We start from the raw sequence: 25,204 nt of genomic DNA on the forward strand, positions 1-25,204 counted from the left end.
TTAATTTTTTTTTTTTGATTTCCCTTTCTTCAGCTTTTTTTTTTTTTTCTCCCCCGTTTTTCCTCATCTCTCAGACATTACCGACGTCTATACACAAACCGCCTGTGGGTGACCCCGGTGGCGTTGTTGACAGTGGTGGAAGATAAGCTCTATAAAGCCGCCCGCGTACACCGCGCACGGCTCCACAGCATCACAAAGTTCAATCTTCGCTTCGATTCCGAAGCGAAGATTTTGGCCTGAAATAACTCCTTCCCAAAGTTGTGAACTGTCACTTTGTCGTCACCAATAACTTCCACAAACGACGATCTTGCGACGAGAAAGTTCAGAGTATTTACCGGCCGCCTAGGTACAATCTACGCATCATTGACTCTAACGCGGCGTAGGGATGTAGGGACACTCGGGCGAGACGTCATCAGTGCAGCCGTTCAATCGGCTGGCACCACGGTGTTGGTCGCATGCGCTTCGATGGAGCTCGCTACGACTTTGTGTTTTACATTCTCGCTGGAATTTGAGCACCGAGAGAGCTTGGATGATTGACACCTCGCTCGGCTTGACGTCAGCGTCGCGACAGTCCAATTAGCGCGTTCCGCAACTTTCGGACACAAAGTTGTGCTCGACGAGTTTAGCTACCCTGGCACGGACGGCCAAAGTTTCGCTACTGCCGAGCTTGCGGCCGGCGGCCGAGCGCGTGCTCTGGTAAAGCGGCCGCAGCCGCTTCACGAGAGCACGTGGGAGTTTTGGTACTCTGGGAACATTCAGCGACTCTAGTACTGGCATGGACGGCCAAAGTTTTGCTACTGCCGAGGTTGCGGCCGGCGGCCGAGCGCGTGCTCTGGTAAAGCGGCCGCAGCCGCTTCACGAGAGCACGTGGGAGTTTTGGTACTCTGGGAACATTCAGCGACTCTAGTACTGGCATGGACGGCCAAAGTTTTGCTACTGCCGAGGTTGCGGCCGGCGGCCGAGCGCGTGCTCTGGTAAAGCGGCCGCAGCCGCTTCACGAGAGCACGTGGGAGTTTTGGTACTCTGGGAACATTCAGCGACTCTAGTACTGGCATGGACGGCCAAAGTTTTGCTACTGCCGAGGTTGCGGCCGGCGGCCGAGCGCGTGCTCTGGTAAAGCGGCCGCAGCCGCTTCACGAGAGCACGTGGGAGTTTTGGTACTCTGGGAACATTCAGCGACTCTAGTACTGGCATGGACGGCCAAAGTTTTGCTACTGCCGAGGTTGCGGCCGGCGGCCGAGCGCGTGCTCTGGTAAAGCGGCCGCAGCCGCTTCACGAGAGCACGTGGGAGCTTTGGTACTCTGGGAACATTCAGCGACTCTAGTACTGGCATGGACGGCCAAAGTTTTGCTACTGCCGAGGTTGCGGCCGGCGGCCGAGCGCGTGCTCTGGTAAAGCTGCCGCAGCCGCTTCACGAGAGCACGTGGGAGTTTTGGTACTCTGGGAACATTCAGCGACTCTAGTACTGGCATGGACGGCCAAAGTTTTGCTACTGCCGAGGTTGCGGCCGGCGGCCGAGCGCGTGCTCTGGTAAAGCTGCCGCAGCCGCTTCACGAGAGCACGTGGGAGTTTTGGTACTCTGGGAACATTCAGCGACTCTAGTACTGGCATGGACGGCCAAAGTTTTGCTACTGCCGAGGTTGCGGCCGGCGGCCGAGCGCGTGCTCTGGTAAAGCGGCCGCAGCCGCTTCACGAGAGCACGTGGGAGTTTTGGTACTCTGGGAACATTCAGCGACTCTAGTACTGGCATGGACGGCCAAAGTTTTGCTACTGCCGAGGTTGCGGCCGGCGGCCGAGCGCGTGCTCTGGTAAAGCGGCCGCAGCCGCTTCACAAGAGCACGTGGGAGTTTTGGTACTCTGGGAACATTCAGCGACTCTAGTACTGGCATGGGCGGCCAAAGGTTTGCTACTGCCGAGGTTGCGGCCGGCGGCCGAGCGCGTGCTCTGGTAAAGCGGCCGCAGCCGCTTCACGAGAGCACGTGGGAGTTTTGGTACTCTGGGAACATTCAGCGACTCTAGTACTGGCATGGACGGCCAAAGTTTTGCTACTGCCGAGGTTGCGGCCGGCGGCCGAGCGCGTGCTCTGGTAAAGCGGCCGCAGCCGCTTCACGAGAGCACGTGGGAGTTTTGGTACTCTGGGAACATTCAGCGACTCTAGTACTGGCATGGACGGCCAAAGTTTTGCTACTGCCGAGGTTGCGGCCGGCGGCCGAGCGCGTGCTCTGGTAAAGCTGCCGCAGCCGCTTCACGAGAGCACGTGGGAGTTTCAGTACTCTGGGAACATTCAGTGACTCGAGGGGCGACCCGGCCGCCCTTCTGCAGCATCACAGCTATACGTGAAAAAGTATATTATTACTATTTATCCATAGACAACTCATCAAAGCCTGCAACCAAGGCAACTGTCATTGTCTAAATGCGACTCCTCATGCGATTTTTACACCTACAACTGCGTCACAAAGCCTGTGACAAAACGGCAATGTGTCCACTGCGGCTATTTTTTTTTTCTGAACGAAAAGTAACGTAGTGTAGTCACGTTTATTCTAGACGTACATCAAGCAGTGACATAAAAATCACCAAGTAAATAAGGATTGCCGACCGGCCATCTTCTTTTCCATCTTATCTAAAACCAGCCTCATTTTTCTTTCTCAAGAGTTATAATTATGCAAAATAATTGTAAACACAAACATTTTCCGAACTCTACCCACGTCTGTAAAGGTCAGTTCACATAGGCATCTCGGCGCTGTGTAAGCGAAAAGTGTTGCATTAGCGTATACTGTTAGTGCTGACTCAACCCTGAGTTAGCGCAGATTATGTGTGCACGCAGGAAAAGGAAGGGTCCCACGCAGTGGAGCGCTGATATTGCCGCGCGCAGGGACAAACGCTACTACGTACTTGTGGAAGATTCGCGTTTAGTTTTACCCCAAATGATTCGACGTTCGATTCGAATGTTCGAGATACCAAGTGTAATAGATAAGTAGACCAACATGACCTTGCCCGGTAAGTCCCCCGAGTGTTCCAGAGTGTAGCCGATAAGGAGACCAGCGTTGCCTTGCCGTGGACTCACTTTCGCACCCTTGCGCTAGCCAGCTGAAACGCCGATACCTCGATGCTCGCTGCTGCTTTCTCCGCGTTCGTTCTTTCTTTTGTTTCTGGCACAAGTTCGCCAATTAAACATTCATTTTCACTTTTACGCTTGTCGATCCGTTTTCGTCTGTGGTACAATATAGTCGAAGTTTGTCAGCGCTGTACGTGTCTATAACGCTGAGTTGGCGCTGCGATGTGTGACCGATTCACACAAACATCGCAGGGGGTAAATCAGCTCTAGAAACAGCGCTGACTTGAACCTGACTCAGCCCTGATTCAGCGCTTTATCAGCGTTGTATCACCAATATGGCGGTCGCGAAGTCAGTTGCTGAATCAGCAAGGTCAGCGCTATTTCCAGCGCTGATTATATAGCGCTGAGTTAGAACTGCACTGTATGTGTGAACCGAAGTTCACACAATTATGTGATTTTTGGGAGAAAACACTCTCTACTAAAACGCAAAAAAGGGGTTTTTGATACGACTTATCTCAAAATTGCAACTTAGGATTTTCAAGTGATGTTGTCGAAGGAGATAATGCGAACATCTGAAATATTTTAATGTATTTATAAGGCACTCCTTTGGGGCTTTTTATGGACATAAAAAAGGAGCCTGTAAAATTGTATACAAAAATCTTTACCTGTAAAGTGAGTTTTGGCGATTTCGTAAAAAAAAGTAAAATGCTTAAAACTATTTAATTATTATAAGACCTCTTCATATTGTCTAAAGATTTATATACAAAAATGAAAATAACGTAGAGGCAAAAACCCACGTCAAACATATGCGACCTTCGACAGTGAGGAAAAACGCCCATTTCCACTGCGGCCGCTTGTGCGCTCCATAAATCTCTCTCTCTCTCTCTCTCTATATATATATATATATATATATATATATATATATTTTTTTTTTCTGAGACCGCGGGTTCTAGATTTCTTCTACATAACGAAACTAAGTTGTTTTTTTTTTTTTTTACAGTGGAGTTGTTAAGGGTTACTTTCCCCAGGATCATGTCCGCCCGCAAAGAAATGTCGACACAACACTCTGGTTGCCGCCGTCGCTCATAGATGGCGGTAGCTGTCCAGAGTGTTGTGTTTGCTGGTTGTCTGCTTGCCGCCGTCGCTCATAGATGGCGGCAACCTCTCCAGCCTTTCCACTCTGGCTTGCCGACTTGCGGCCGGCCATTACTTTATTCCCGCCATAGTACAGCTTCGCTTGTCTTCCTTCTTCACCAGTGTGGAAAGGCTGAAATATTTCGTCAAAATTAACAATTTAATTTTTTTTTTTTTGCTTGCACGATTTGAGATTAAATTGCCCATAGGAGCTAATCACGGGTCCTTTGCATTGATCAGTACGGCATGAAGTATTCCTTTTCATCTACATGACGCGTAGCATGACGCCTAGATTTCCTTCGAACATTTTGTGTCTCCGCTTCGTCCCTCGAAGCGCGCGTGAAAGCACGAAGCGAGGACTCTTCGCTCACCTGTGAGTTCATGAAGAGAAAGTGCATCTGGAGGAAGGCGAAGAGCGCCTGAAGCACGGGCATGGCGAGGTTCACTGGGTCCGTGCACGGCTTGGGAATCGTGAAGATGGTGGCGATCTCCAGGCCGCACGAAATCAGCATGCCCAGTCCAAACACTGCGCAAGACGAAGAAAACAAAAATATACATATATGACCAGCGACCGTTATCTCCAAAGTCCAATTAACGCCGAGATGTTTCGGTGGCGCCTTCTTATGATTTTCATTCGTGACGTCACGAGCTGCGATCCTTGCTACTTGTCAGCAGCTGCGAACGATAAGTTTGATGGTGTGGGTAAAAAGGTCGGTGGAACAGTCACGATATTGTTCAACCAACACCGTCGAAGTTAACACTCTGACATCATACTTCTTTCCGTCGATGAAAGCAGAAACAATTAAGGTCCTAACCCCCCATTCACACTGGAAGCGGATCCGCGTTCGCGAAGCGGTTGCGAACGCGGTTGTATAAAGATCCAGTGCAATTGCGCGCGCATTTGATGTCATCAAATGCGCGTGCAATTGTACTGAATCCTTATACAACCGCGTTCGCAACCGCTTTGCGAACGCGGATCCGCTTCCAGTGTGAATGAGCCCTTGTGAGCTCCTGCCTCTCCCTGGCGTCCCTTTTTTATTGTTGCTAGTACAAACTTTCGCTTTGAAAAACACGGTGAGGACCAAAATTGTAAATGCAATACCTTCGCGAACTGCCCAATATTTGGGTTACTGTTTCCGCAATGTTTGTTGGTGCGTTTAGCAAATTTTTAGGCAAATCATGCAGAGAAAAGCCTAGTTCACATGCAGCGGTTTTGGCCCTAGAGCGGCGCGATTTCTGCCGTCGCGGCGCTCTGGCCAGCACCAGCAATTCTGCGGCACGAGCGCCGCGACGGCAGAAATCGCGCCGCTTTAGGGCCAAAATCGCTGCATGTGAAACCCGCTTATGAGGAAAACGCCGGAGTACCCGGGTGCTCGTGTAACTAGGGTAATAGTGTGCGTTTTATCAATCGTGCAAAGTAGGTTGCCTACGTGTCTGTCTGCCCCTGGATAAAGGCATTCTTCGTAGCACTGAGTCGACCATCGAGTGAGTGTGACTTGTGCGGTAAAATGGCGTGTAAGGATTAGCCAAGACTACGCGACTGCGTTCCAAGGAACGGCGTTCCAAGGAACTGCGTTCCAAGGAACTGCGTTCCTGGAACGCGTTCTTTTTTTTTTTTTTTAAGAGGAGCGAAGGAACGCCACCGTTCCATCTTGCATCGGTGGAACTGGAACGGGAACTTGTTATATTTTAACTAAAACGGAAAAAGGAACCGGGTTCCTTTTTTTTTTTCGTCCAGTGAGGTAGTTTTTATTTTATTTCTATGTGGGTAACTAAAAATATATATAAAAAAACTAACTTTACGAAGAGCAAAATCTCGTTCTTTTTGTTACTTATTTTAGGGTTTATTTTGTGGGGTCCTCGCTGGTTACAGTCGAGTGCAAGCAAACTAATAAACATTTTTTTTTTGTGCCCTGGAATGCGACACAGAAAACAAAACATTTAGTTGAGGGAAAAGACGCAAGAAGCGGGACCTCCTTAACTCAGCTACCTTTTTTGCTTCCAAGAACTCTCATACACCCAGAGAGCTAAGGCCGACTACAGCCACCACTGAACTTCCACAAAGAGACCTACAGTTACAACAAAAGAACAGATTACCAGACATCGAAAGCACCTTGTAGCTCAAACATTGGTCACTTAGACGATACACATAAATTAACCTTTATTCCCTCTTCCTTTCAAACTGAACAATGACTCCGACCTTTATGAAGAAGGACTGGTAGTTTTCAAGACTGATCTTCCAAAAGCCCTACCCTCTTCTCCGATGGCGCGTCTTTCGGACAGCAACATCGAGAAACAACTGTAGTTGTTTCTCGATGAGAAATAACTGAACCACGGTTCAGTTATTAGAAGAGTGTTTACGAAGTAGCTTGATCACATAAAGGCCACTTCAACCAACAAAATTACTTTCTTGCCTATGTCGCTTCCTTCACTGTCCACATCAGTAATAATTAACAGAGCTCTAGTTGAATGTTAAAACACTTCCAATAATTGGGAGCAATTACAATAATAAGTGTTGTAGATTTTTGTGGCAGTTGTCGAATTGCGAGGCATGCCATATACGGGAGGCGAAATTTTGCTTTCTTGTAATGGGAATTTTGCACGTATCCGTTCGGTTGCTGCATAACTCAAGGAGGTTATAAGTACTAGGAGGGAGCACGTTGCAATATGGGTGAAGCCTAGTCATAAAAAGTTTAAACGATGTGGCCAACATGACCGTAGATCTCTCTGGCGATTGGTGCGCGTGACATGTCACGTGTGAGGTGGATGGTTCATTGTAGAAGGATTTCTTGCAGGCTTGCGCGCGCTCCGTCCTGCAGGCTTTGTCAGATCGAAGGCTAGACGAAGGCTAGCTACGGTCACGTGATGTGGTCACGTTGACCTGATAAGTGGGGAGAGTAAGGAGGAAAATGAGAAAGATGCGAGGCGTCAAGGGATCATGGCTTGTGGAGGCTACGCGGCTGACGTCATGCCCTGTCCTACACTTCTATCCTCCTTGGCATAACTCAATTCATGTGTGAGTAATAGTGTCTATAGACATGTTAGCAAGAGGGTCAGCTGTGCTCCAAGTCGACATCACGATAATTTTTGTGTAAGCTGGCCCGGGCATGTGCTCTATTAATCTTGCTGCTATTCTAGTCAAACAGGTTCATGAACGGAGTCAACGTTTTCAACGGAAGCAATTTAGTTTTCTTTCGAAGCTACTGGATGTGAACGAAAAATCTTAATATTTTTGGCAGTGTTTATTTGATTTTAATTTTGTACCTCAAAATTATTGATATCGTAAAGTGCTAGAGTGCTTGATCATTGGCGAAATAGTTTCTAATCGAAATCGCATCCGCCTCATTACAGGCAAGGAAAACTTGAATTTCATTGAATCTAGGGTCTTAAAAAGGCTTGACAATAATCATAAGATAAAACATACGTAGATTTAACAAGTTGGCAAAATATACAATTTTCGTCATATCGTTACCTCCACCACTGCCATCACCATCATCATCACCACCACCATGGTTACTATTATTATCCTCGGTAAGGACCTTATAACAGCCTGAGCCCAGAGACCCCAAAATAAACGCCTTAATCCGGCACTAACCCTTAAAAAACACTGTAATAAAAAAAAATATATAAAGAAGTTGAGATGATATTCGCATATATTTTTTTTTTTATTTCTTCTCGTTCTTTCGGTCGCTTATTACTGCACATCGATAGACGCTGAGAGACGCCTGTATTGGACCGCAGCTCATGAAATATGGTTGAATGCTAGAATGCCGTTTTCATGGACGCGTCTCCTGAGCGTTGCCGAAGTTTTTAGACGGAGGCGGAATAGCAGACGGAGGAGAACGAAAACGGACGCCGACGCGCAGCTTTCGTGTCCGCGTCTCACGGGCATTGCAGACGACGATAAACGGCGGTGAAATAGCAGACGATGCCGGAGGCTGCCGCGTGTCTGCTCGCATATCTAGCAGGCAGTGTCAGACGACAAACTTTTGGCGCACAGGATGTCGCGAAAGAGAGACACTAGGCTTGTTAGCGTGTTCGGTCGAGCAGCCAAGCCAATCCAGTAGTAATAGGGCGGGGTTTAGAGCGGCCGTGACCTCCAGCGAAATTCCGTCTAACAACGTAAGTATTGCGCAAAAATGATATATATTTTTTTTTTGTGTGTGACAAAATTATTTAAGAAAAAAAAAGTGTCCCAATTAAGTTTTAAAAAAATACGCGTCCCAAATAACTTGAGGTCAATGTTTTGAAGCGTTCTTCGGCAGAACGAGCGCTCGCGCCAGAAATGTACAGTGCTGCGAACGTGCGGCTTTCTCCGGGGAGCGCTAGACTGGTGGCATTCGCGGAAACTAAGCTAGCCACGTGGCGCAACATGGAACGGCCCGCTCGAGGGGTGTCCTGCCCACTCTATCAGCTTGATAAGCGAAAAAAATTAAGTGCTTTATGGTATATTTTTGTTTTTTGACGACGACATCGTTGATACGCCTTCAGGCTTCAGTTTGTTTATTGTTCGAGCAATGATGCTTGTAAAAAGCGTGCGAGCAGCCTTCCGTGTTCGGCGCCAGCTGATAGAGTGGGCAGGACACCCCTCGAGTGGGCCGTTCCATGTTGCGCCACGTGACTAGCTTAGTTTCCGCGAATGCCACCAGTCTAGCGCTCCCCGGAGAAAGCCGCACGAAGTGTGATTAGCACTGTACATCTCAAGGCCAGGAGCGCACTGCGCGTAGGCAGAAACCAGACTCGGGTGAGGCGAAGCTTCTGCGCATGCGCAGTGCCGACAGCAGCGCCACCGTGGTGGCGTGACGTCAGAAAGTTTAGTTGGTGCATACTTCGTTGGAATGTTTATCACTTCAGACATGCTGACTGGCACTGGTGCGACCTAGAGTCACTGTATGGGTTCCCAGAGTAACGCATTCCTTTTCTTTTTGCGTTTTGCCGACAACATACTTACTCTAGCCAATCATGTTTTGGCTTGGTGAGCATCATTGGACGGCAGCGATCACGTGACACAAGCACAGCTAGACTCACCTCCATCAGCGCTTCAAGCGGCTCTAATCGCTACAATCTTGGGTCCAGCAAAGGACTGCTCATCGGACGCGCGTTTAAGCGCCGCCTTTTCCACGCGGTTACCGACGTCAAAAACAAGGAGGTTGCGTACTTAGTGGCACAATGCCTGCTCGTTGCACTTTTGGGTGCAGCAGAAGGTCGGAGAATGGAAAGAGACTCTTTCGAATCCCGTTTGGAAAAAACGCAACTGCAAGGTCGGAGGAAGAAGGCTTGGCTGGCCGTAGTAAAATGGAAAGACTTCGATCTCACTGCAACAAGCAAGCTTCGTGAGGTGAGTGCCGATTACAGCTGGTTCATTGCGCGTATCGCGGAATGAACCAGCTCCTTCAACACGCTCCAATGCATGTCACTATTGCCTTCATACCCCCGTCGACGCGTGGACGCAAGATGGCGGCGCCATGGTTTCGGTTTCAGCGCTGCGCCGCGGTTCTAGAACGAACCTTTGGAGTTTCGTTAGTCTGGGAACCCATACAGTGACTCTAGTGCGACCCTCCTATTTTCGCACGCAACGCCACTGAAGAAGAAACATATTTGTCGCGGTTTCATCTCAACGATAAAAGTGAACTTATATCTACTCAGTCCTTCGTAGAACTTGATGACGTAGTCTTAGCTAGGGACTACAGTGTTGGCACAGTCACGCGGATTGTCCTATAATGCCGATATTCAAATGCGATTGGACACGTGCATTGCGTGAGCATTCAATTTGAGCTCATGTCGATCAGTGCCTGGACGAGCATTCGGGCAGTTGCTTGACCAGTCGCTGCAATGACGGTAATAACCGAACCCAAAAGCCGGGGCCACACTGCCTATACATCATACAAAAGACAACAAGCAAACAGATTCGAACGCAAGTCACCACGAGATCCGTGCTTTGAATGCCGCATGGCAACGAGTTCAAGGAGAAACTTGGTACGCGGCATTCGAACCACGGACATGGCGGTGACTGATGTTTTCAGACTGTCATTGGTATGATGTATAAGCAGTGTGACATCGGCTTAACGATGTCTGCAACCTAGCGCGTACGTGCCCTCTCAGTTCCGCTTTGCGAACCTCTGCGCGTGGCTATCAAGCTGCAGTAATACGGTTTGCAGGTGAGCTATACAGCCAGAGGGACGGCTAATCACGAAAAGTCAAATGGAAAACTATAAATTGTTAATTAACTTTGTAATGAACAAAGATAGTGATATTGCTCTAAAAACATTGGGGTGCGTGTATCTTTATACAGCCTAGAACTTGGTCTGCCTCAGCGGGCCACGAGTCTCCCAGCTGTAGAAGAGAAATTTAGCCAGTGCAGTACAACCGCTAGACTGGGGTCTTTAACGTGAATCACGCAGTAGTGATACACGACCGCACGCCGGTTCGATGCTCATCCAAATCGAAACGCGTGGGGATTGAATCCAGGATCCTGGGCTCTCCCCATATGGTTCTAATTAAGAACTTACTCAGCTTCATCGAAAACGACCAAATTTGTACTTTTTGTAATTACTTGAAGCACGTGTGAAGCGCGGAGGTTAACTAAAGCTAACACTGATGCAACACGCGCAAGGCTGGTGGTGCAAAAAGGAGGATATGATAATGTGATCATCCGAGCTCTGGACTGGGGGCGTTTGCTTTGCTGACGGCTAGCTACTGTTCTGCTCAGTTGGTAGGGCGCTAGTCTTGTAGATGTCTCCTAATCAATTCCTGGACCAGGCGGATTTTTTTTTCCAACAAACGCCTTCTGCGAGCTGCCATATTTTCTTACTGGACTGTTAAACGCCTTCTGAGCACGCGCAATAGCGCCTCTTGCGAAAAAATCGTACGCCGCGCCTGCGTAACAGTCCAGTGACTCGACATTTTTCGCCTGGGCGATAAGCGATGGAAAGGTCTATAGTCCGTGCCATGTTAGGAGTTCAGGGGAAGCTCCTCCCAGCTTTTCCCACTTTAGCGGGGCGAACGCTGGAAAGGAGGTCGCCTACTCTCCAGCGTTCTCTTTGCTGGAAGGAGCTGGGAGCAGCTTCCCCTGAACTCGTAACCTGTCAACGCCTATGGTTGCACTCCTTTTGAGGTTAAAGTTACGCTTTAACCATAACCACGATCTCACTCAAATCCAAAAGTTGACCACTGACCCAGGACGCCGATGCGCAGGTAGACGCTGACGTCCGAACAGTTGAGCATGACCCTCCGGTTTCGAACGGCCATTTCGGCGTCTTGGCTGTTCTGCCGCGGTGACTCCCCCGAGAGCGCGGGACACCTGTCCACCAGCATGCTGATGTAGACGCCCAGCAGGCAGACGACGGAGCCGCCGAGCAGATAAGCGTACAGGTAGCCCTGGAAGGAAACAGCGGCAAGTGCGTTGTCATACCCTGCTGCAGGTCAGCAGGAGAAGCTCTTAGAAGAATGGATGGCTGGACGAGTTGGTGGGAATTTATCATGGAAACAGCGCGAAAGGACGAGGACGTAGAATATACGCACGGGACGAGCGCTGTATCAACTGACAAATTTCGCTAGGAAGACACAGGAGAACGACCTTCCGTTCTATGGCAGCGCGATCCCGCGCAAGCGGATTACATGACAGTTAATAAACGCGTAATGACAGGGGCCAAAAAAGACTATACCAAATCTAAAAATGTAATCTCACTGTCTAGCAGTGCCAACGACGGTTGGCTGACGCAAGAGGCGCCCGTCTTTTTTATACACGAACTCATCCCTGTTACGTCACGGCGCGGTGGTGGCGCGTCGGACGCACTTCCGGTCCGGAGCTGTGGGCGGAAGTGCCCATCTGAGACGTGCATTCCTGCGTTGTTTTGAAAGGAACCAGACAAAAACCTGCCTTCTTGTCAAAATGCTGCGACTGGGGCTGTACCAAAAGGGTCGAGAAAGGTTTGAAGGTCAGTTTTCATGCGCTCGGCTCGTCCGAGAACGTTGATATGTGCCGTGAAAAGGGAAAACCAGACGCCGTCGGACCACGATTGCTTGGGCGGGAAGCATTTTGGGTTGAATTCACGAATACTTTTGGCCATCACATTTATTTGTTTTGTTCCAAAATGAACGCCGGAAAACCGTCAAGTTATACGGACCACCTGCAGACTACGTTCAGTGCGTCTTCAAGTTCGAACGGTCGCCTGATCGTTCGAACTGTCGTCTGCTCTTTCATACGTTTCTGCTTGTCGTCTGCTCTTTTAGAGGACACCGGCCCGTAGACCAAACTTGGGCCCGCTACTTGCGACAAGAAGTAAGTGCAGGCCTCAAAAGACTTAAGTTTGAAGGTTGGTAAGCAGGCTCGACGTAAACAGTAGATACAAGGAGATGTTGATCATTGTTACCAGTGGCCATCACCGACTTGTTATGCCTGATTCACTTGGTTAGATTCTGCTTGCGATTTTCAGTATCGACGTCGACCATCTCAGCTACGGTTCACGCTTTTGCAGTCCGAGCGACGTCGCTACTGAAAATTGCGAGCGAAATCTCATCATGCGAATCAGGCGTTAGCGTACATTCTGCGGCGTCCACGCGGAATCAATCGCCGCATGTCAGATTATTCACGCGAGGTTTTGCGGTGTAACGAGCCTCGTTAATTTCGCTGACGCCGCTCAAGTAGTCAGACATCGTTAGGAGGACGTAGAATCAACAATTGCAACGCGGAAAAAAGCGCGGGGACTCACAGCGATGCCGACAACATCACATTTCAATGGTTTGTTTATGGGCGACGGCGAGCTTCTTGCCCACACCCCCATCGCGCATGCGCGGCGCCGGTGGCGTCCGCTAGGGGCACTCCGGGCGCTCCGGTTTGTTTGTAAACATGAGTTGGTGTATACGCCTCCACTATCTCTCTAGGCAGCTAATCTTTGTGCTAAAAAAATATTTCTGTGATACTCAATGTTGGCTCCCACCCACAATCACGACAATGCATCGCAATATGAGTGTAAGCAAATGCTTTCAACGAACTTTTGTACTCTGTTAACTTCGGGATACTGAATCGAAATTTGTATTTCGCCAAATAAGGCCGCAGACGCGTTGAACGGGACGCGCGAGCTCCAAAACCTCACTCATACATCGATATCCCAAACTGATGGCCGTATTTTTGGAAAAGAAGGGCGCCATCGAGGGCGAGGACTTTGACGTCACGATCGTCCTCGAACAGTTGAGAATAAGGGGAAGCGGCATCGGTTCTTTCCTTCTCGCTTCGGTTCGCCAGCTCGACGGGACGAAGCGAGGAGAAGAAGGAATGAGAATTTCTTCATTTTCCATTTCTTTTCCAAAAAAATTTAGGGTTCTGCAGAGTCCCGTCTATCGCTCCAGCCGTGTTTTGTGAGCTAGAAATGTCGGTTCAGTATCCCTTTAAATGGTTGTTTAAATACCGTTTCCCCGTTTTACCAAAATATATTTGTCCGCACGTGGAGCTTACACACTGCGCGAACTTTGTTACATGTTTCACAGTGTAACCGTAACTTTATTTTTTTTTTTGCGTGCGTGTTTTTTTACTGCGGGTGCAAGTCTTGTTTACCTTGTTTCTGGCAAAAAAAAAAAATATATGACACCTATTTTGTATTTTGAGGCGACACCCCCCCCCCCCCCCCCCCCCCCTACCCGTGCGAGATGCGGTGAACGTAAAGGATGGTCAATTAAAACTTGTTGTTGGCCTAGTTGGTTCATGATGCAGTATAGAGGTTTTTTGCGCGACACAGGGGACAGTTACAAGCGAGTAGACACGGACAAGCGCAACAGAAAGAAGGATGGTGGCCACCTTCTTTCTGTTTTCCACGTCTCTCTCCCCGCAGTATCTCGCATCTACGCTGATACTTTTCTTTACTTCTTCGCAGACTGAGGTAATCACTGGGTCTGGAAATTTTGCTTCTCTGAGCCTCGCTATTTGGGCTGAAACACCCTCCTTTATTTTGTGCTCGCATGATTTTGATTGCGCTGGCAGAGTACATGATACAGCAATACCATTTCCTATCAGCTTTGAATGGGCAGGCCGAGAATCAAGTGGGAACTTGGCGGTTGTGGGATGGTACAACAAACAAACATGTCCCTCCCTCACATCAACATTGAGATCCAGAAACTGAATATGGTACTCTTTGGGAGTCTCAACGTAAACTCCAGGCCTAATCCTCTTTCGTTAAAGGTTTTTAGCACGTTATTGAGTGTCTGATTGAAATCGGGGTTTTCTACGAAGAGGAAATATATCCTTCACGTACCTAAATATCTTTCTGGTAAGTCCCATTAAATTGTATTAGAGCACAGTACAACTCTTAGGCGCCCGTTTCCGCGTCTCGCGGTGTCGCCGTCACCGTGACCACCCCGCTAAATTTAGCAGGAAATTGAATTGGCGTTGAGGTCACGTGACGTGAATTTTCCCGCTGAATCTAGCGAAGAAACTGAATATGTCCACGGCTAACGTGACACGAAGTCATGTGACGTTAGTTTCCCCACTAAATTTAGCGGGGAAACTGAATTGATGTTGAGGTCACGTGGAGTCAATTTTCCAGCTAAATTTAGCGGGGAACTGTGGGAGGAGGAGGAGGAGGAAGGGGTGAGGAGCTCCTCTCCAATGTTCGCTACTGCGGTGGCGCTGCTGTCGCTGCTGCGCATGCGCAGATGCTACACTCCTCCCGAATTTGGTTTTTGCGCACGCGCAGTGCCCACACCTGGTGTGGGCAAATAACGCTTGTCTGGAAACACTGTGTTGGTGATAAATGCCATATAAAAGAAAACTTTTTTTTATTTATTTTTTGTGTGGGACACGTATTTTACGGTTGTCGTTAAAAGACAGTACACAGCAGATGGGCGAATCGAATTCGCAGTGCTGTACTTTATTAAAAAGGGCGGCACACTGCCTCTGGTAGAGTATCGTATGGCTACATGCGTTTACGTGCGTCAACGGTTAGCCGATTACACGACTAATAGATTAACTACTGTAAAAAGTATTATTTGTTTACGTGAACTTGATTTGGCGTTTACATAATTCTGTCAAGCGAACACCTCGGTCTCTGCTTCCGTTTGCACTCTCAATAATTGCAAAGGGATTAGAAAAAAATATGCGAATCAATGAACCGTATTATACTGGACGAACGGAATATGTTTTTACAATAAGTATACGGTTAATCTGTGTGCATATTTTCGATTATTTACTCTTTAAAAACCACATAAGATGGCTAGAAAAAAGAAAAGCCCCATGATATAATTGATTTTTTTTTCCAGATTCCGCGCCATCGCATGTCCGCCATTGCTTGATCACTTGCTCTGAGCATGGAGCGTTCGGCGTGAACTCGGCTCAGCTCGTATCGAGAGCGAGTGTGACGTCAGCGTTCGGCGAGGACTCGGATCCAGTCACGCACTTCGGGTCCAAGCAATGCAGACCATCAATGTTGCTTGATAAAATTTTGAAAAGGGTGAAATAAAAATAAAAAAATAGGATTTTAAATATCTTTTATTTATGAAGATGTTTTAAATTTTTTTTTCTTAGCGTTGTAGGCTATTTAGCTCTTGAGGAGGAGGATGAAAGCGTACCGGGGGATAGGTGACTCCTTGAGGTCACGTGACCTCAGAAGGGGGGGGTCGTGTGACGTCAGGGGGGTCACGTGACCTCGGGGGAGGGGGCCACGTGGCCTCGGAAACACGTCATCTCAGGGGGTCATGTGGCCTCAGGGGAATCACGTGGCCTCAGGCGGGTCACGTGACCTTAGGAAGTCTCGTGACCTCGGGGGGTCACGTGACCTCAGGGGAATCATGTGACCTCAGGGGGTCACGTGGCCTCAGGGGAATCACGTGGCCTCAGGCGGGTCACGTGACCTCAGGGAGGGGGAGTCACGTGACCTCGAGGGGGGGGGGGTGTCACGTGACGTCTGGGGGTCACGTGATCTCGCGGTTACGGCGACGGCGACGCCGCTCAAGCCGGAAACGGGCCCCTAAGAGCTGTGCTCTAAAAGACAACAAAACGTAAAACTCCTTTGAGTTCTTTTTTTGCGCTGTGTGTTGAGATGACAAGCATAGTTTCTAAAAATCGGACACTGCGTTAAAAATAATTTTTTTCGCATATATATCTTACAAGTCAGCGAACTAAAAAGGTATCTCAGTGGCATGGGTGAACCATTTGATACCAATAATTTAGCAAATTGTTTCATATTCGTTATTAAAAAAATAAAAAAATAAAGATTAGGGCGGTGAGAAGATTACACTGGCATAGCTATCTCTACGTAGATAAATTTTGCAGTAAGTATGCTTTTTTGCTTACTTTAGCTACGTTTCGGCGCGAGTACTCAAGTGTCACTGTAGTCCAGGTCCATTTTTTGTACATTTGGCAACTCTGCTCCTAAACTGTTTTTATAGACCCTAGATGGTATGCTTTTCCAAAGAGGGGGGGGGGGGGGGGGGGCACTAAGTTTTTTCAAAAACAACTTCATTTATAAAATAATAAAAAAACGGATAATGTTTGTTTTTGATGAAATGGCAATTATAAGGCCAACAAAATAGGTCTGTGTAATGCTTCGCCCGTGACGTCAGGTCTTTTTGCATACTCCCCCAACCCGATACCCACCGCCCACCGCCCACTTAAGCCTAACCCATAAGTCCGCCCCTGCTTGCGGAAGCGCTTACACTGGGTCGGTCTGCCCTCAGAATGCCCTCACTCCACTCATCTCGATCGACAGTCGATATGAGCACCATGTAAGAGAGAAATCGACATCTCATCGACGAGACGACACTCGTCCTTTCTGGATGCCACCGCAGTCTCATCTCTGGGTCGGTTTGCTGGAGAATCTGGGTACCCTTCTCCACGGCAGTTAAAAGAACTGCAAAGCGGATTTTGAAGTCACGCGACGGGCACCGTGGTGAAAAAGTGCCTCGCGTTCTGGCCGATTCCGCCCAGCAGGTGTACACCCTACCCTGCCTGTAGTTTTCCTTTAATTCTCGCTCAACGCGACCTCCCCCAGAAATAACCTCGCATATATGCCCCCCTAAAGTATACACGAATGCGATTCGTTTACGCTTACATCTTGACCTTCTCAAGCCGTCTGCCTGGAACGCTAATGATACCTTGAATCTGCAGTCACAACGCTAAAGACATCATACGAAAGACAGCTTGCAGACACTGTCTGAGACGTCCAATCGTAGGACAGTTCTGCCGCGTTGCTCGTACACAAACCGTGTGCAGACATGTGCAAAGCACACACTTATATGTATAAAGAAAACCTGCTTCGAACACACATGCTTATTTATCTGCGGAGTGTTTGCGCGAATAATTCTGTCATCATGTCTGAAAACGAACACATTGCATTTTGTACGATGCATGAACAACGGAACTGCGGCTCTATATGGTTCCCCGTCCTTATAACGGAGCCGGTCACGTGGCCCGAAAATCCCTCTCGTGGCTACTTTTAGAGGCCGGGAGAGAGATCTCATTCGTGCACCGGCCAACCGACCGTTGGCGAAGGGGTCGGCGAGGCTGCATGCTTACGTGGAAGTGGAGGAGAGGAACGGCGTTGTCCATGACCTCGGTGAGCACCAGGACCGCCGTGGTGACGACCACCATCTTGCCGTAGAGGGCGCTCACCATGTTGCAGGTGTTTGATTTGGCGTGTCTCCTGCGAGGTTGAAAGGTCGTGTATGCAATGTACACGTCGCGATGTTGGCTCTGTGGGAAAACGCGATTGCCACCGGAGTGTTGCCGTTAATAGTATAGTGTGCGACAACTTAAGAAACTCAGGGCGTGGCTTATTGGGTTCCGCTTCTTGCTTCGTGATTGGTTCTTCGGCGATCGGCTGGTTTCACGATTTCATTGGCTGTGGGGCGATCATAAGATGTCCGGGGCTATCTGCGTTTCTTAAACATCTCTGCAATTCTTAAGCATTTCCGCGCTTGTTAAGTTGTCCGTGACTGTACAGCTAAAGTTCCAAAGAGGTAGGGGCTATATTACTTCATATGCACAGCATATTAACTGAAGCAATCCACGCGTGCCAGCGGGCGTTTTCGAGACAAGCTGTATACAGCGAAATTAGATTATGTGTTGATCCGGTCTCCGCAAATAGGAAGGGCCGGTGCGTATATGCTAGCGTGCTTTTATGCATACGTGTTTTCACCATGAAAGCTAGTCTTCTGGACTTCGTGAGTGGAAAACGCTTTGCTGGGACGCCTTGGACAACCTTTGGCAGTCCTACTGAGGTCTGACGGCTTGACCCTACACACCAGCTCAAGGTGGCGAAGAAAGAAGGAAAAATTTCTAGCATTGCTGAAGGAGGTTTCGCGGGGCAGTAATTTTCGAAAGCGATCGTCTTGGACCGTTTCCACGCTCCATCACTTCATTTTTGTTTTCAAAATATCTATACACGTGCAAAAAAAAAAATAAAAAAGAATAAATAAATAAAAAAAATTATTTGGAAGGTTGCACGCCTAGCGTGCACGAAATATGAGAAAATAGTGTGTTCTTCTCCTTGCTTCCGCAGCGTCTGCCACGTGACACCGAAGAAGGCGAGAGAGAAACGCGCTAGCTTTTAAACAGCTCCCAGATTTTCTTTCGCGTTACGGTCTGGTAGCCAGCTAGAAGTTAGGCGTGATTCACTCATGTCAAGAACAAAGTGGAAGCTCCTCCCACCTCTTTCCACTTTAGTAGAGCGAACGCTGGAGAGGAGGCGACCTCCTCTCCACCGTTCGCTCCGCTGAAGTGGAAAGGGGTGGGAGGAGCTTCCACTTCGTTCTTGACCTGCCACTCTTCCCACCTTTCCCTTCCCCCGAAAACCAGATGTGGTGACGGAACGGTGACGCCGATTCATGAACACGGGCCAGTCAGAGTGCCGAAATTGGCTTAAATGTTGACTTATTCCACGAGCTTTCTCCGAATACTTATCCCGCCGTGCACCATGCTTGACGGTACTTCGAAACAAAAGGCCTGCTTACCGGCATTTGCGGACGACGACTTGCGAGGAGTCGGCCGAGCCCTTCCTGTTCTGCGGGTCCTCCGGGGCGCCGTCGAAGGGCGCCGGCGGCCGAGGGTTCTCGAGTAGCGAGCCCTGGAGCAGGCTGGACTCGGGTCCCTCGGACGGGGGCGGCGGAGGGAGCGGGGGCGGAGGCAGCGGCGCCGACGGCATGTCCGCTGCGGGTTCCTCCGGCGGTGGAGGCGTCGGCTGGGGCGGCTCGTACGCGTGCAGCAGGTCACCGTTGGCCGGGCCGCTGGGGCCCTGCTCGTCCGGGGGCCGGGGCCCGGCGGGATTCATGGCCCTGGGCCGCGCTGCCGCCGGACTCTGCAAGCGACAAGAAAAGGGGAAAAAGAAAGGCCCTTTTAAGCAAAAAACTGGGGAAAAAACGCAAGCAAACTGCAAAACTAATTTCATTAAAAAACGTTAAAAACGTTACAAAATTTAAAAACAAAGAAGGGATGACGAAATGTTAGGCTAGGTGGCGCAAGCTGCCGCCTGTTGCAAATCCATCCATCTATCCATCCATCGGGAACAGATAAAAATCGCAAATACCAACGTATTTGTTCCTGGTCTGTGATTTTTCACTAAGGCGTTATGAATTATGAAACGCTTTTTTACGATAGGTGGTGCTAGTGCATTCTGTCATCGCAACAGATCACAAGAGGTTTCGAGGCACACGGTCTTAAGCAGTTGCAAGTGTGTGATCGGACATCTATCCTCTTGCTCAGGGCATAGACAAATGGCATAGGCGAACAGGAAGGAGGGAAAGATGCGTGTGGGGCACGGCAATAATCATTTTTCGGAACGACGCCAATCGAAAAACTGAAAGAACAAAACCAACTAATAAAGGAAGGAGGGAAGCGATGCAGCAGTAGTGTTGTCCAAAGGCGCTGTTTTAAGATGGTCGTGTCGCAGCAACCAGTGACTTTTGTATTCACGCAGTCCGTTATATATTGTTTCTCCGGAGATGCACACGCACAACATTGCCGATAGTTTGACTTCACCTCAAATGTGACCTATACTTTGGTTTCAGAAGCCCTCGCTTAACTCAGAAAGCGGCACCACCTGAAAAACTGTCTGTGTGCAGTAAGAATAAACGAACGAGTCATTAAGCGGACGCTTAGAGCAGCCTGTCGGCAGCGTAGCTCATAAAATGACCCGAGAAGTATAAGACAAGACAGTTTAGGGGTGGTGTAGTTAGGACTGTGGGCGACAGTACACGAACCAATTAATTCCTCGTTAGAGTATGTATTCCAAATTAATGCCTTTCAGATGCTCTCTCTGTCAGCGCTGCCAATAAATCATACGAAAGACACTCTACAGACACTGTCCAAGGCGTGTTTCCACGCTAGATGCCGCAAGCTACCGCCCGTTAGAAAGGGCATAGCTACTAACATCCATCTATCCTTCTTGTATGGCGGTCCTGTCGGATTGGCCACACAAAATACAGTCTGCAGACATGTTCGAAGCACACAAACGTATGAAGCAAGCGTGCTTCGAATATTATTGAGGCGTGTCCACATGATACTCCTGCCATCATGTCTATAGACAACACCGACTCTTTTGTATGACGCGCGAGCACTACGACTGCGGGTTAAAGATCCTGCACTGTGACAGACACGAATGAATCATGGTTTAAATAAACCTACAAAAGCGTTTCAGATTCCGCTTCCTCGCCATCATATGCGCATGCTTGCTACACGGAGTCAGCTGTTCTACTATTGTGCAGCTTCTTCGGATTGTCCTGCTTTGTGCATCTGATTTTGAGGAAGGGTATAGCCCCAGGGCGGTGATCAGGTGGCGCATCAGTCGGCTGCTAGTCAGCGCGGCTGTTGACCAGAAAGGGACAACTTTGGGAAGGGCCATGTCACCGGGCGATCGGACACGAGCCCCGCGTCACAGTTCGGAACGTCGCTCGGAGATTCGAGCTCGAGATCAAGTGCGATGATCGCAAACGAGCGGCCGTCTCCGAGTTGCAAACAGTCCCCATAAGATGGCTCCACTTGTCAAACCAAACTTCGTTGCCCCATGGGTATATCCAGGCATTGCGTACGAACTGGGTTTCCGCTTTGTGCAAGTTCGCTACGCAGGTGAAGGTTCCTTTTGGAAACTTGCAATCGCGCCTGATTGCCTACAGGCGTAAGACACGCTATAGGTGCATGCAGAACATACGGCCGAAGTCCGCCGCCAGCTCCGTTCAGCGCTGCCTCGTGCTCCGTGATTTGTCGCTGCAGTTCGATGCGTTTCCGTTGTTCTCATTTTCACGTAAGCTGTCGAATAGATCGGATATGATACGCCAGCTAGCAAGTTGAATCGTTCACACGAATCGAATCGATCCCAGAGCTAAGCTGATTATGTACTGTCTTTACACAACCCTAGAATTCTGTTTTGTGGTACGTTTCGATACTGTATACCAAAATATCCGAAGAATTTAGCGAGGCGTAGTATAGACAGTTTATTCCGCCGCATCTTTGAGTCAAAAAAGAAAGTTGTTAAAAGTCGTTGTAAACACGGTAAAATGGCTGTCGCATTATTACCGTCCATGTTCTGCATCAAATCGTCCTCCGAGTCGGAGCCTTCCTGGATGTATTGAGCTCGAACGAGACATCGGAGGATGTCAACAATGAGCCTTCCGCGTTGGAGGCTACGCGCTCGGCGAAAGGAAAGCGGCGACGCGAGATGAGAAGCAAGGCCATCGCTCAGCGAGGAAGCTCACTCTCAAGGGCTGCCCAAGGTTGCGCCACCAACAACACAACGCGCCTCAGAACTAGATTGACGGCCCCTCAAAGGGAGGACGCCTCGGCTCTCGAAGATGAGAGCTGCGCTGCTACAGTCATTGTATGACCATGCACAATTTTTTAGCCTAAATACTAGTTTAATCGCTGACAACTTAAGAAACGCAGGGTGTACCGAGTTTTGAGCATAGCATTATCGCTCCTTTGCCAACGAGACCACAGGCATTGAGATGACATACCTTACGAAAATGGCATATCTGGACTTATATATATAAAAAAACAAGAAAACAAATATGGTTATATAAAATATTGGGCATAACTGGTCATATCAAGCACATCAGATTATATAAGGCATATCTAGCCAGATATGCCCAATTTTTCATATATCCATAACTGAGTCTGCCAAAGAGGGTATATCTGCCTCCTATATAAGGCCAGATATGTCCCAATCAAATAAGTCAACATTTATATATATATGTATTGTTATTTTCTACAAATAACTACCAAAAAGTGACTTTTCATCTATATAAGAAAGATACCAATTGGATTTTGAACTTTTACCAACTTTTATTAATTTTTACATGAGTTGCACTTTACGCCACTCCTGATTTCGCTTAACTTAATTCCCAGGGGAAGCATGATTATTGACATTCGCTTAACGAGTGTCGATAAAACGTTAATGTCGACGAAACGTCTGTCCATGAAACGTGTATCCACGAGAGGGTGGCCGTGGAACGTGTTATCACGAAACGAAGGGAGAATTAAAAAAATCAGTATTGCACCTGCAGTTGTGACATGATTTACAAATTTAGGAGAAATTATTTTCCCGGCTGCCAGAAGATAGACACGGCCTAATTCTAGAGGTAATCAAGGGAAAACAACCTTTAGGAAAACGATCAATTGTCGCGAAGTAGGTTGCAGCGCACTTACGTTGACGAGACGGGTCTTGAAAGGTATAATCCGAGATATATGTCGACACGGCCACGGCAGAACCACCACTCAGACACAAAAACGAGAAGGAAGGTGTCTGTGAAGATTCAAGACGACGTAGCACAAGCTGTCATTTGTAGAACCGAAGAGCAAACGCATCACAAACAATTCTTGGGCTTCTGTGAAGAAATCGCTTGTTGCCGATATACGGGTAGGACTTTTCGAATTTATTGCACAAGCAGAAATCTGTAGCAGCCACGCAGGGCGCAACACATGCCAAACTATACTCTGTTTCACCTTATGGAGTACCGCAGGAAAGGCTACAAGCGCGAGCTCCTTGCTTCAGGGCATATCTCGAAGGCACACGCTCTCGTGAGTTAAGAGCAGCTCCCGACGCTATGAGCTCGCGCTTCTAGCTTTCTTTGCGGTACAACATAAGGTGAAACGGAGTATAAGTCCGGCAGAATGCACTCCGAGATTTCCAACGGCTAATGCGTTATCCGTCACACCACGCGACCACGCTTCTGACATTTCCCGTGCACAGAGAGAAAAGTCTATGGCTGTTTGGTTCGGAAAGCGCGTACGTTCTACCACGCTTTCAGCTTGGGGAGAGAGAGAGAAAAGGAGAGAAGGAAAGGCCAAAACGGAAGTGCACACAGAAAAGGCTTATCTTCAGGGGCATCAATGACCACAACGGGCGGATTTGTCATTTGTACCCAAGGTTGATAGTGCAGTGAATGCTATGTTTGTGTGTGTGTGTGTGGGGGGGGGGGGGCTTTGGGCTCCAGGCAGGTGCCGTGTTCTGCCTTATCACCAGCTTCTAGACTGTAGTCACGTAACCCTAACTGGAAACCCGATTGGCCTACAACATGCATAGCATCTACCCTGCTGTCAGTACTGAGTGAACAGGACAGCTCTATGAAGTCCAGCTTTTGAACTTCCCAAGAAGCTGTCCAGCTCGAAAGTGATCCAAAACGATGCGAGTTTGAAGATACTATGTTTTACGCCGTATAACCCACATTATAATTTTGAATGCAAAATAAGCGCCACTATTTTTTTTTTTGCACACGATGTCCACAAATAAATAGATAAATAAATATATATATGTTTGACCAATAAATTTAAAAGTAGGTGTACACTGTTAGGTTCGCGTTTTCAAATTTGAAATTTTTTTACGAAAGAGTTACACATAAACGCCACCACGGACAGCACATCTTACGACTTTCAACACACGATGAATCACAGACGCTCGCAAACGGAAGGTTGCGATGCTGCGGGAACGGTTTTTGAAAGATGCTGCGTTGGGTACTCCGGGCGCAACGCCTTTGCAGCCGTTCGAAGGGAAAAGGATTCGGGACGACGAAGTAGCGTCTTGCATCTTCAGTAAGCTAACGGGTCGCGTTTCCCCGCACAATTTAGCGGGGAAACATGAACAAAATTTGTTTCAGTGCTAGATTTAGCGGGAAAATGGACGTCACGTGACATAAGTACCAATTCAATTTCTCGCTAAATTTAGCGGGGCGGTTACACCGATGGCGACGCCGGCACCGCTTAACGCGGAAACGGGCGCCTAAGAGCTGCGATTTAAAATCCATTATTGGTTTAACTCGCTTTCCGATCTTATGCAGTTCGTCATATTGTCACACGTCAAACATACAACCGAATTTCATTTGTCTTTCAATCTTCAAAATGCGCGATTGATTAATTGGTCCAAAGATCTGGAATAACTTCACTTTAAGGATGTTAACAATAGTTAACCAATTACATGAGACTCATGCAATATAGATCAATCAACTAGTGTCTTGGCGAGTACATATGACGTTTTGCTTGCACGACCGAAACTGGCCGATATATCATTATCAGGGGATATATTTTTACCCATATATGTCGTATATGGCAGTATTTGAACTGTTATGCAGCGATATAGGCTGTATTTGCACGCGTATATGGCGAGATATGGCCGTATTTACGCACTTATATGACCACATATGGCAGTATTTGCCCACTTATATGGCGATATATGGCCGCATTTGCTCCCATATATAGTGGCATATTGCCATATTTGACTCCTTATATTAGCATATATGGCCATATATAAAATATATCAGGGTCATATCTGACATATTCGTACGGGAAGCCACGCGCCTCATTTCTTGAGCTGTCATTGACATGCACTTGAACCTGGAGCGTTTATGTACGTTCCCGTAATACACTTGGAAAAGGTGCAACTTACGAAGGGAGCCTGAGAATGACGGGGCTGAAATTGTGTATAGAACTAACAAACAAATCGGCCTGCGCTCTAGCACTGAGCATGATCTTTCGCAAGGCGCAGTGCCACAGCGCTGCCATTTTTTTACATGACTTGCAGCGATTGGCTTTTCCAAGTACAT

The 25,204-nt window shown here is 48.2% G+C and overlaps 1 protein-coding gene across 2 annotated transcripts in view; it reads right to left on the bottom strand.

Annotated features, from left to right (window-relative positions):
- The window catches only part of LOC8028799 (proton channel OtopLc), a 73,201-nt gene that overhangs the window by 11,047 nt on the left and 36,950 nt on the right, over window positions 1–25,204 (bottom strand). For both annotated transcript variants that reach the window (XM_029975274.4, XM_029975275.4), the window contains exons 2-5: window positions 19,130–19,473; window positions 17,694–17,820; window positions 11,365–11,566; window positions 4,561–4,715 (exon numbers count right to left, since the gene is read on the bottom strand). In XM_029975274.4, coding sequence (XP_029831134.3) covers window positions 4,561–4,715; window positions 11,365–11,566; window positions 17,694–17,820; window positions 19,130–19,446 — 801 coding nt within the window. In that variant the 5' untranslated portion in view covers window positions 19,447–19,473. The remainder of the gene's footprint in view (window positions 1–4,560; window positions 4,716–11,364; window positions 11,567–17,693; window positions 17,821–19,129; window positions 19,474–25,204) is intronic.

The sequence above is a fragment of the Ixodes scapularis genome, unplaced genomic scaffold (assembly GCF_016920785.2).
Source record: "Ixodes scapularis isolate PalLabHiFi unplaced genomic scaffold, ASM1692078v2 PGA_scaffold13__105_contigs__length_92229423, whole genome shotgun sequence".
Taxonomy (NCBI): Eukaryota; Metazoa; Arthropoda; class Arachnida; order Ixodida; family Ixodidae; genus Ixodes; species Ixodes scapularis.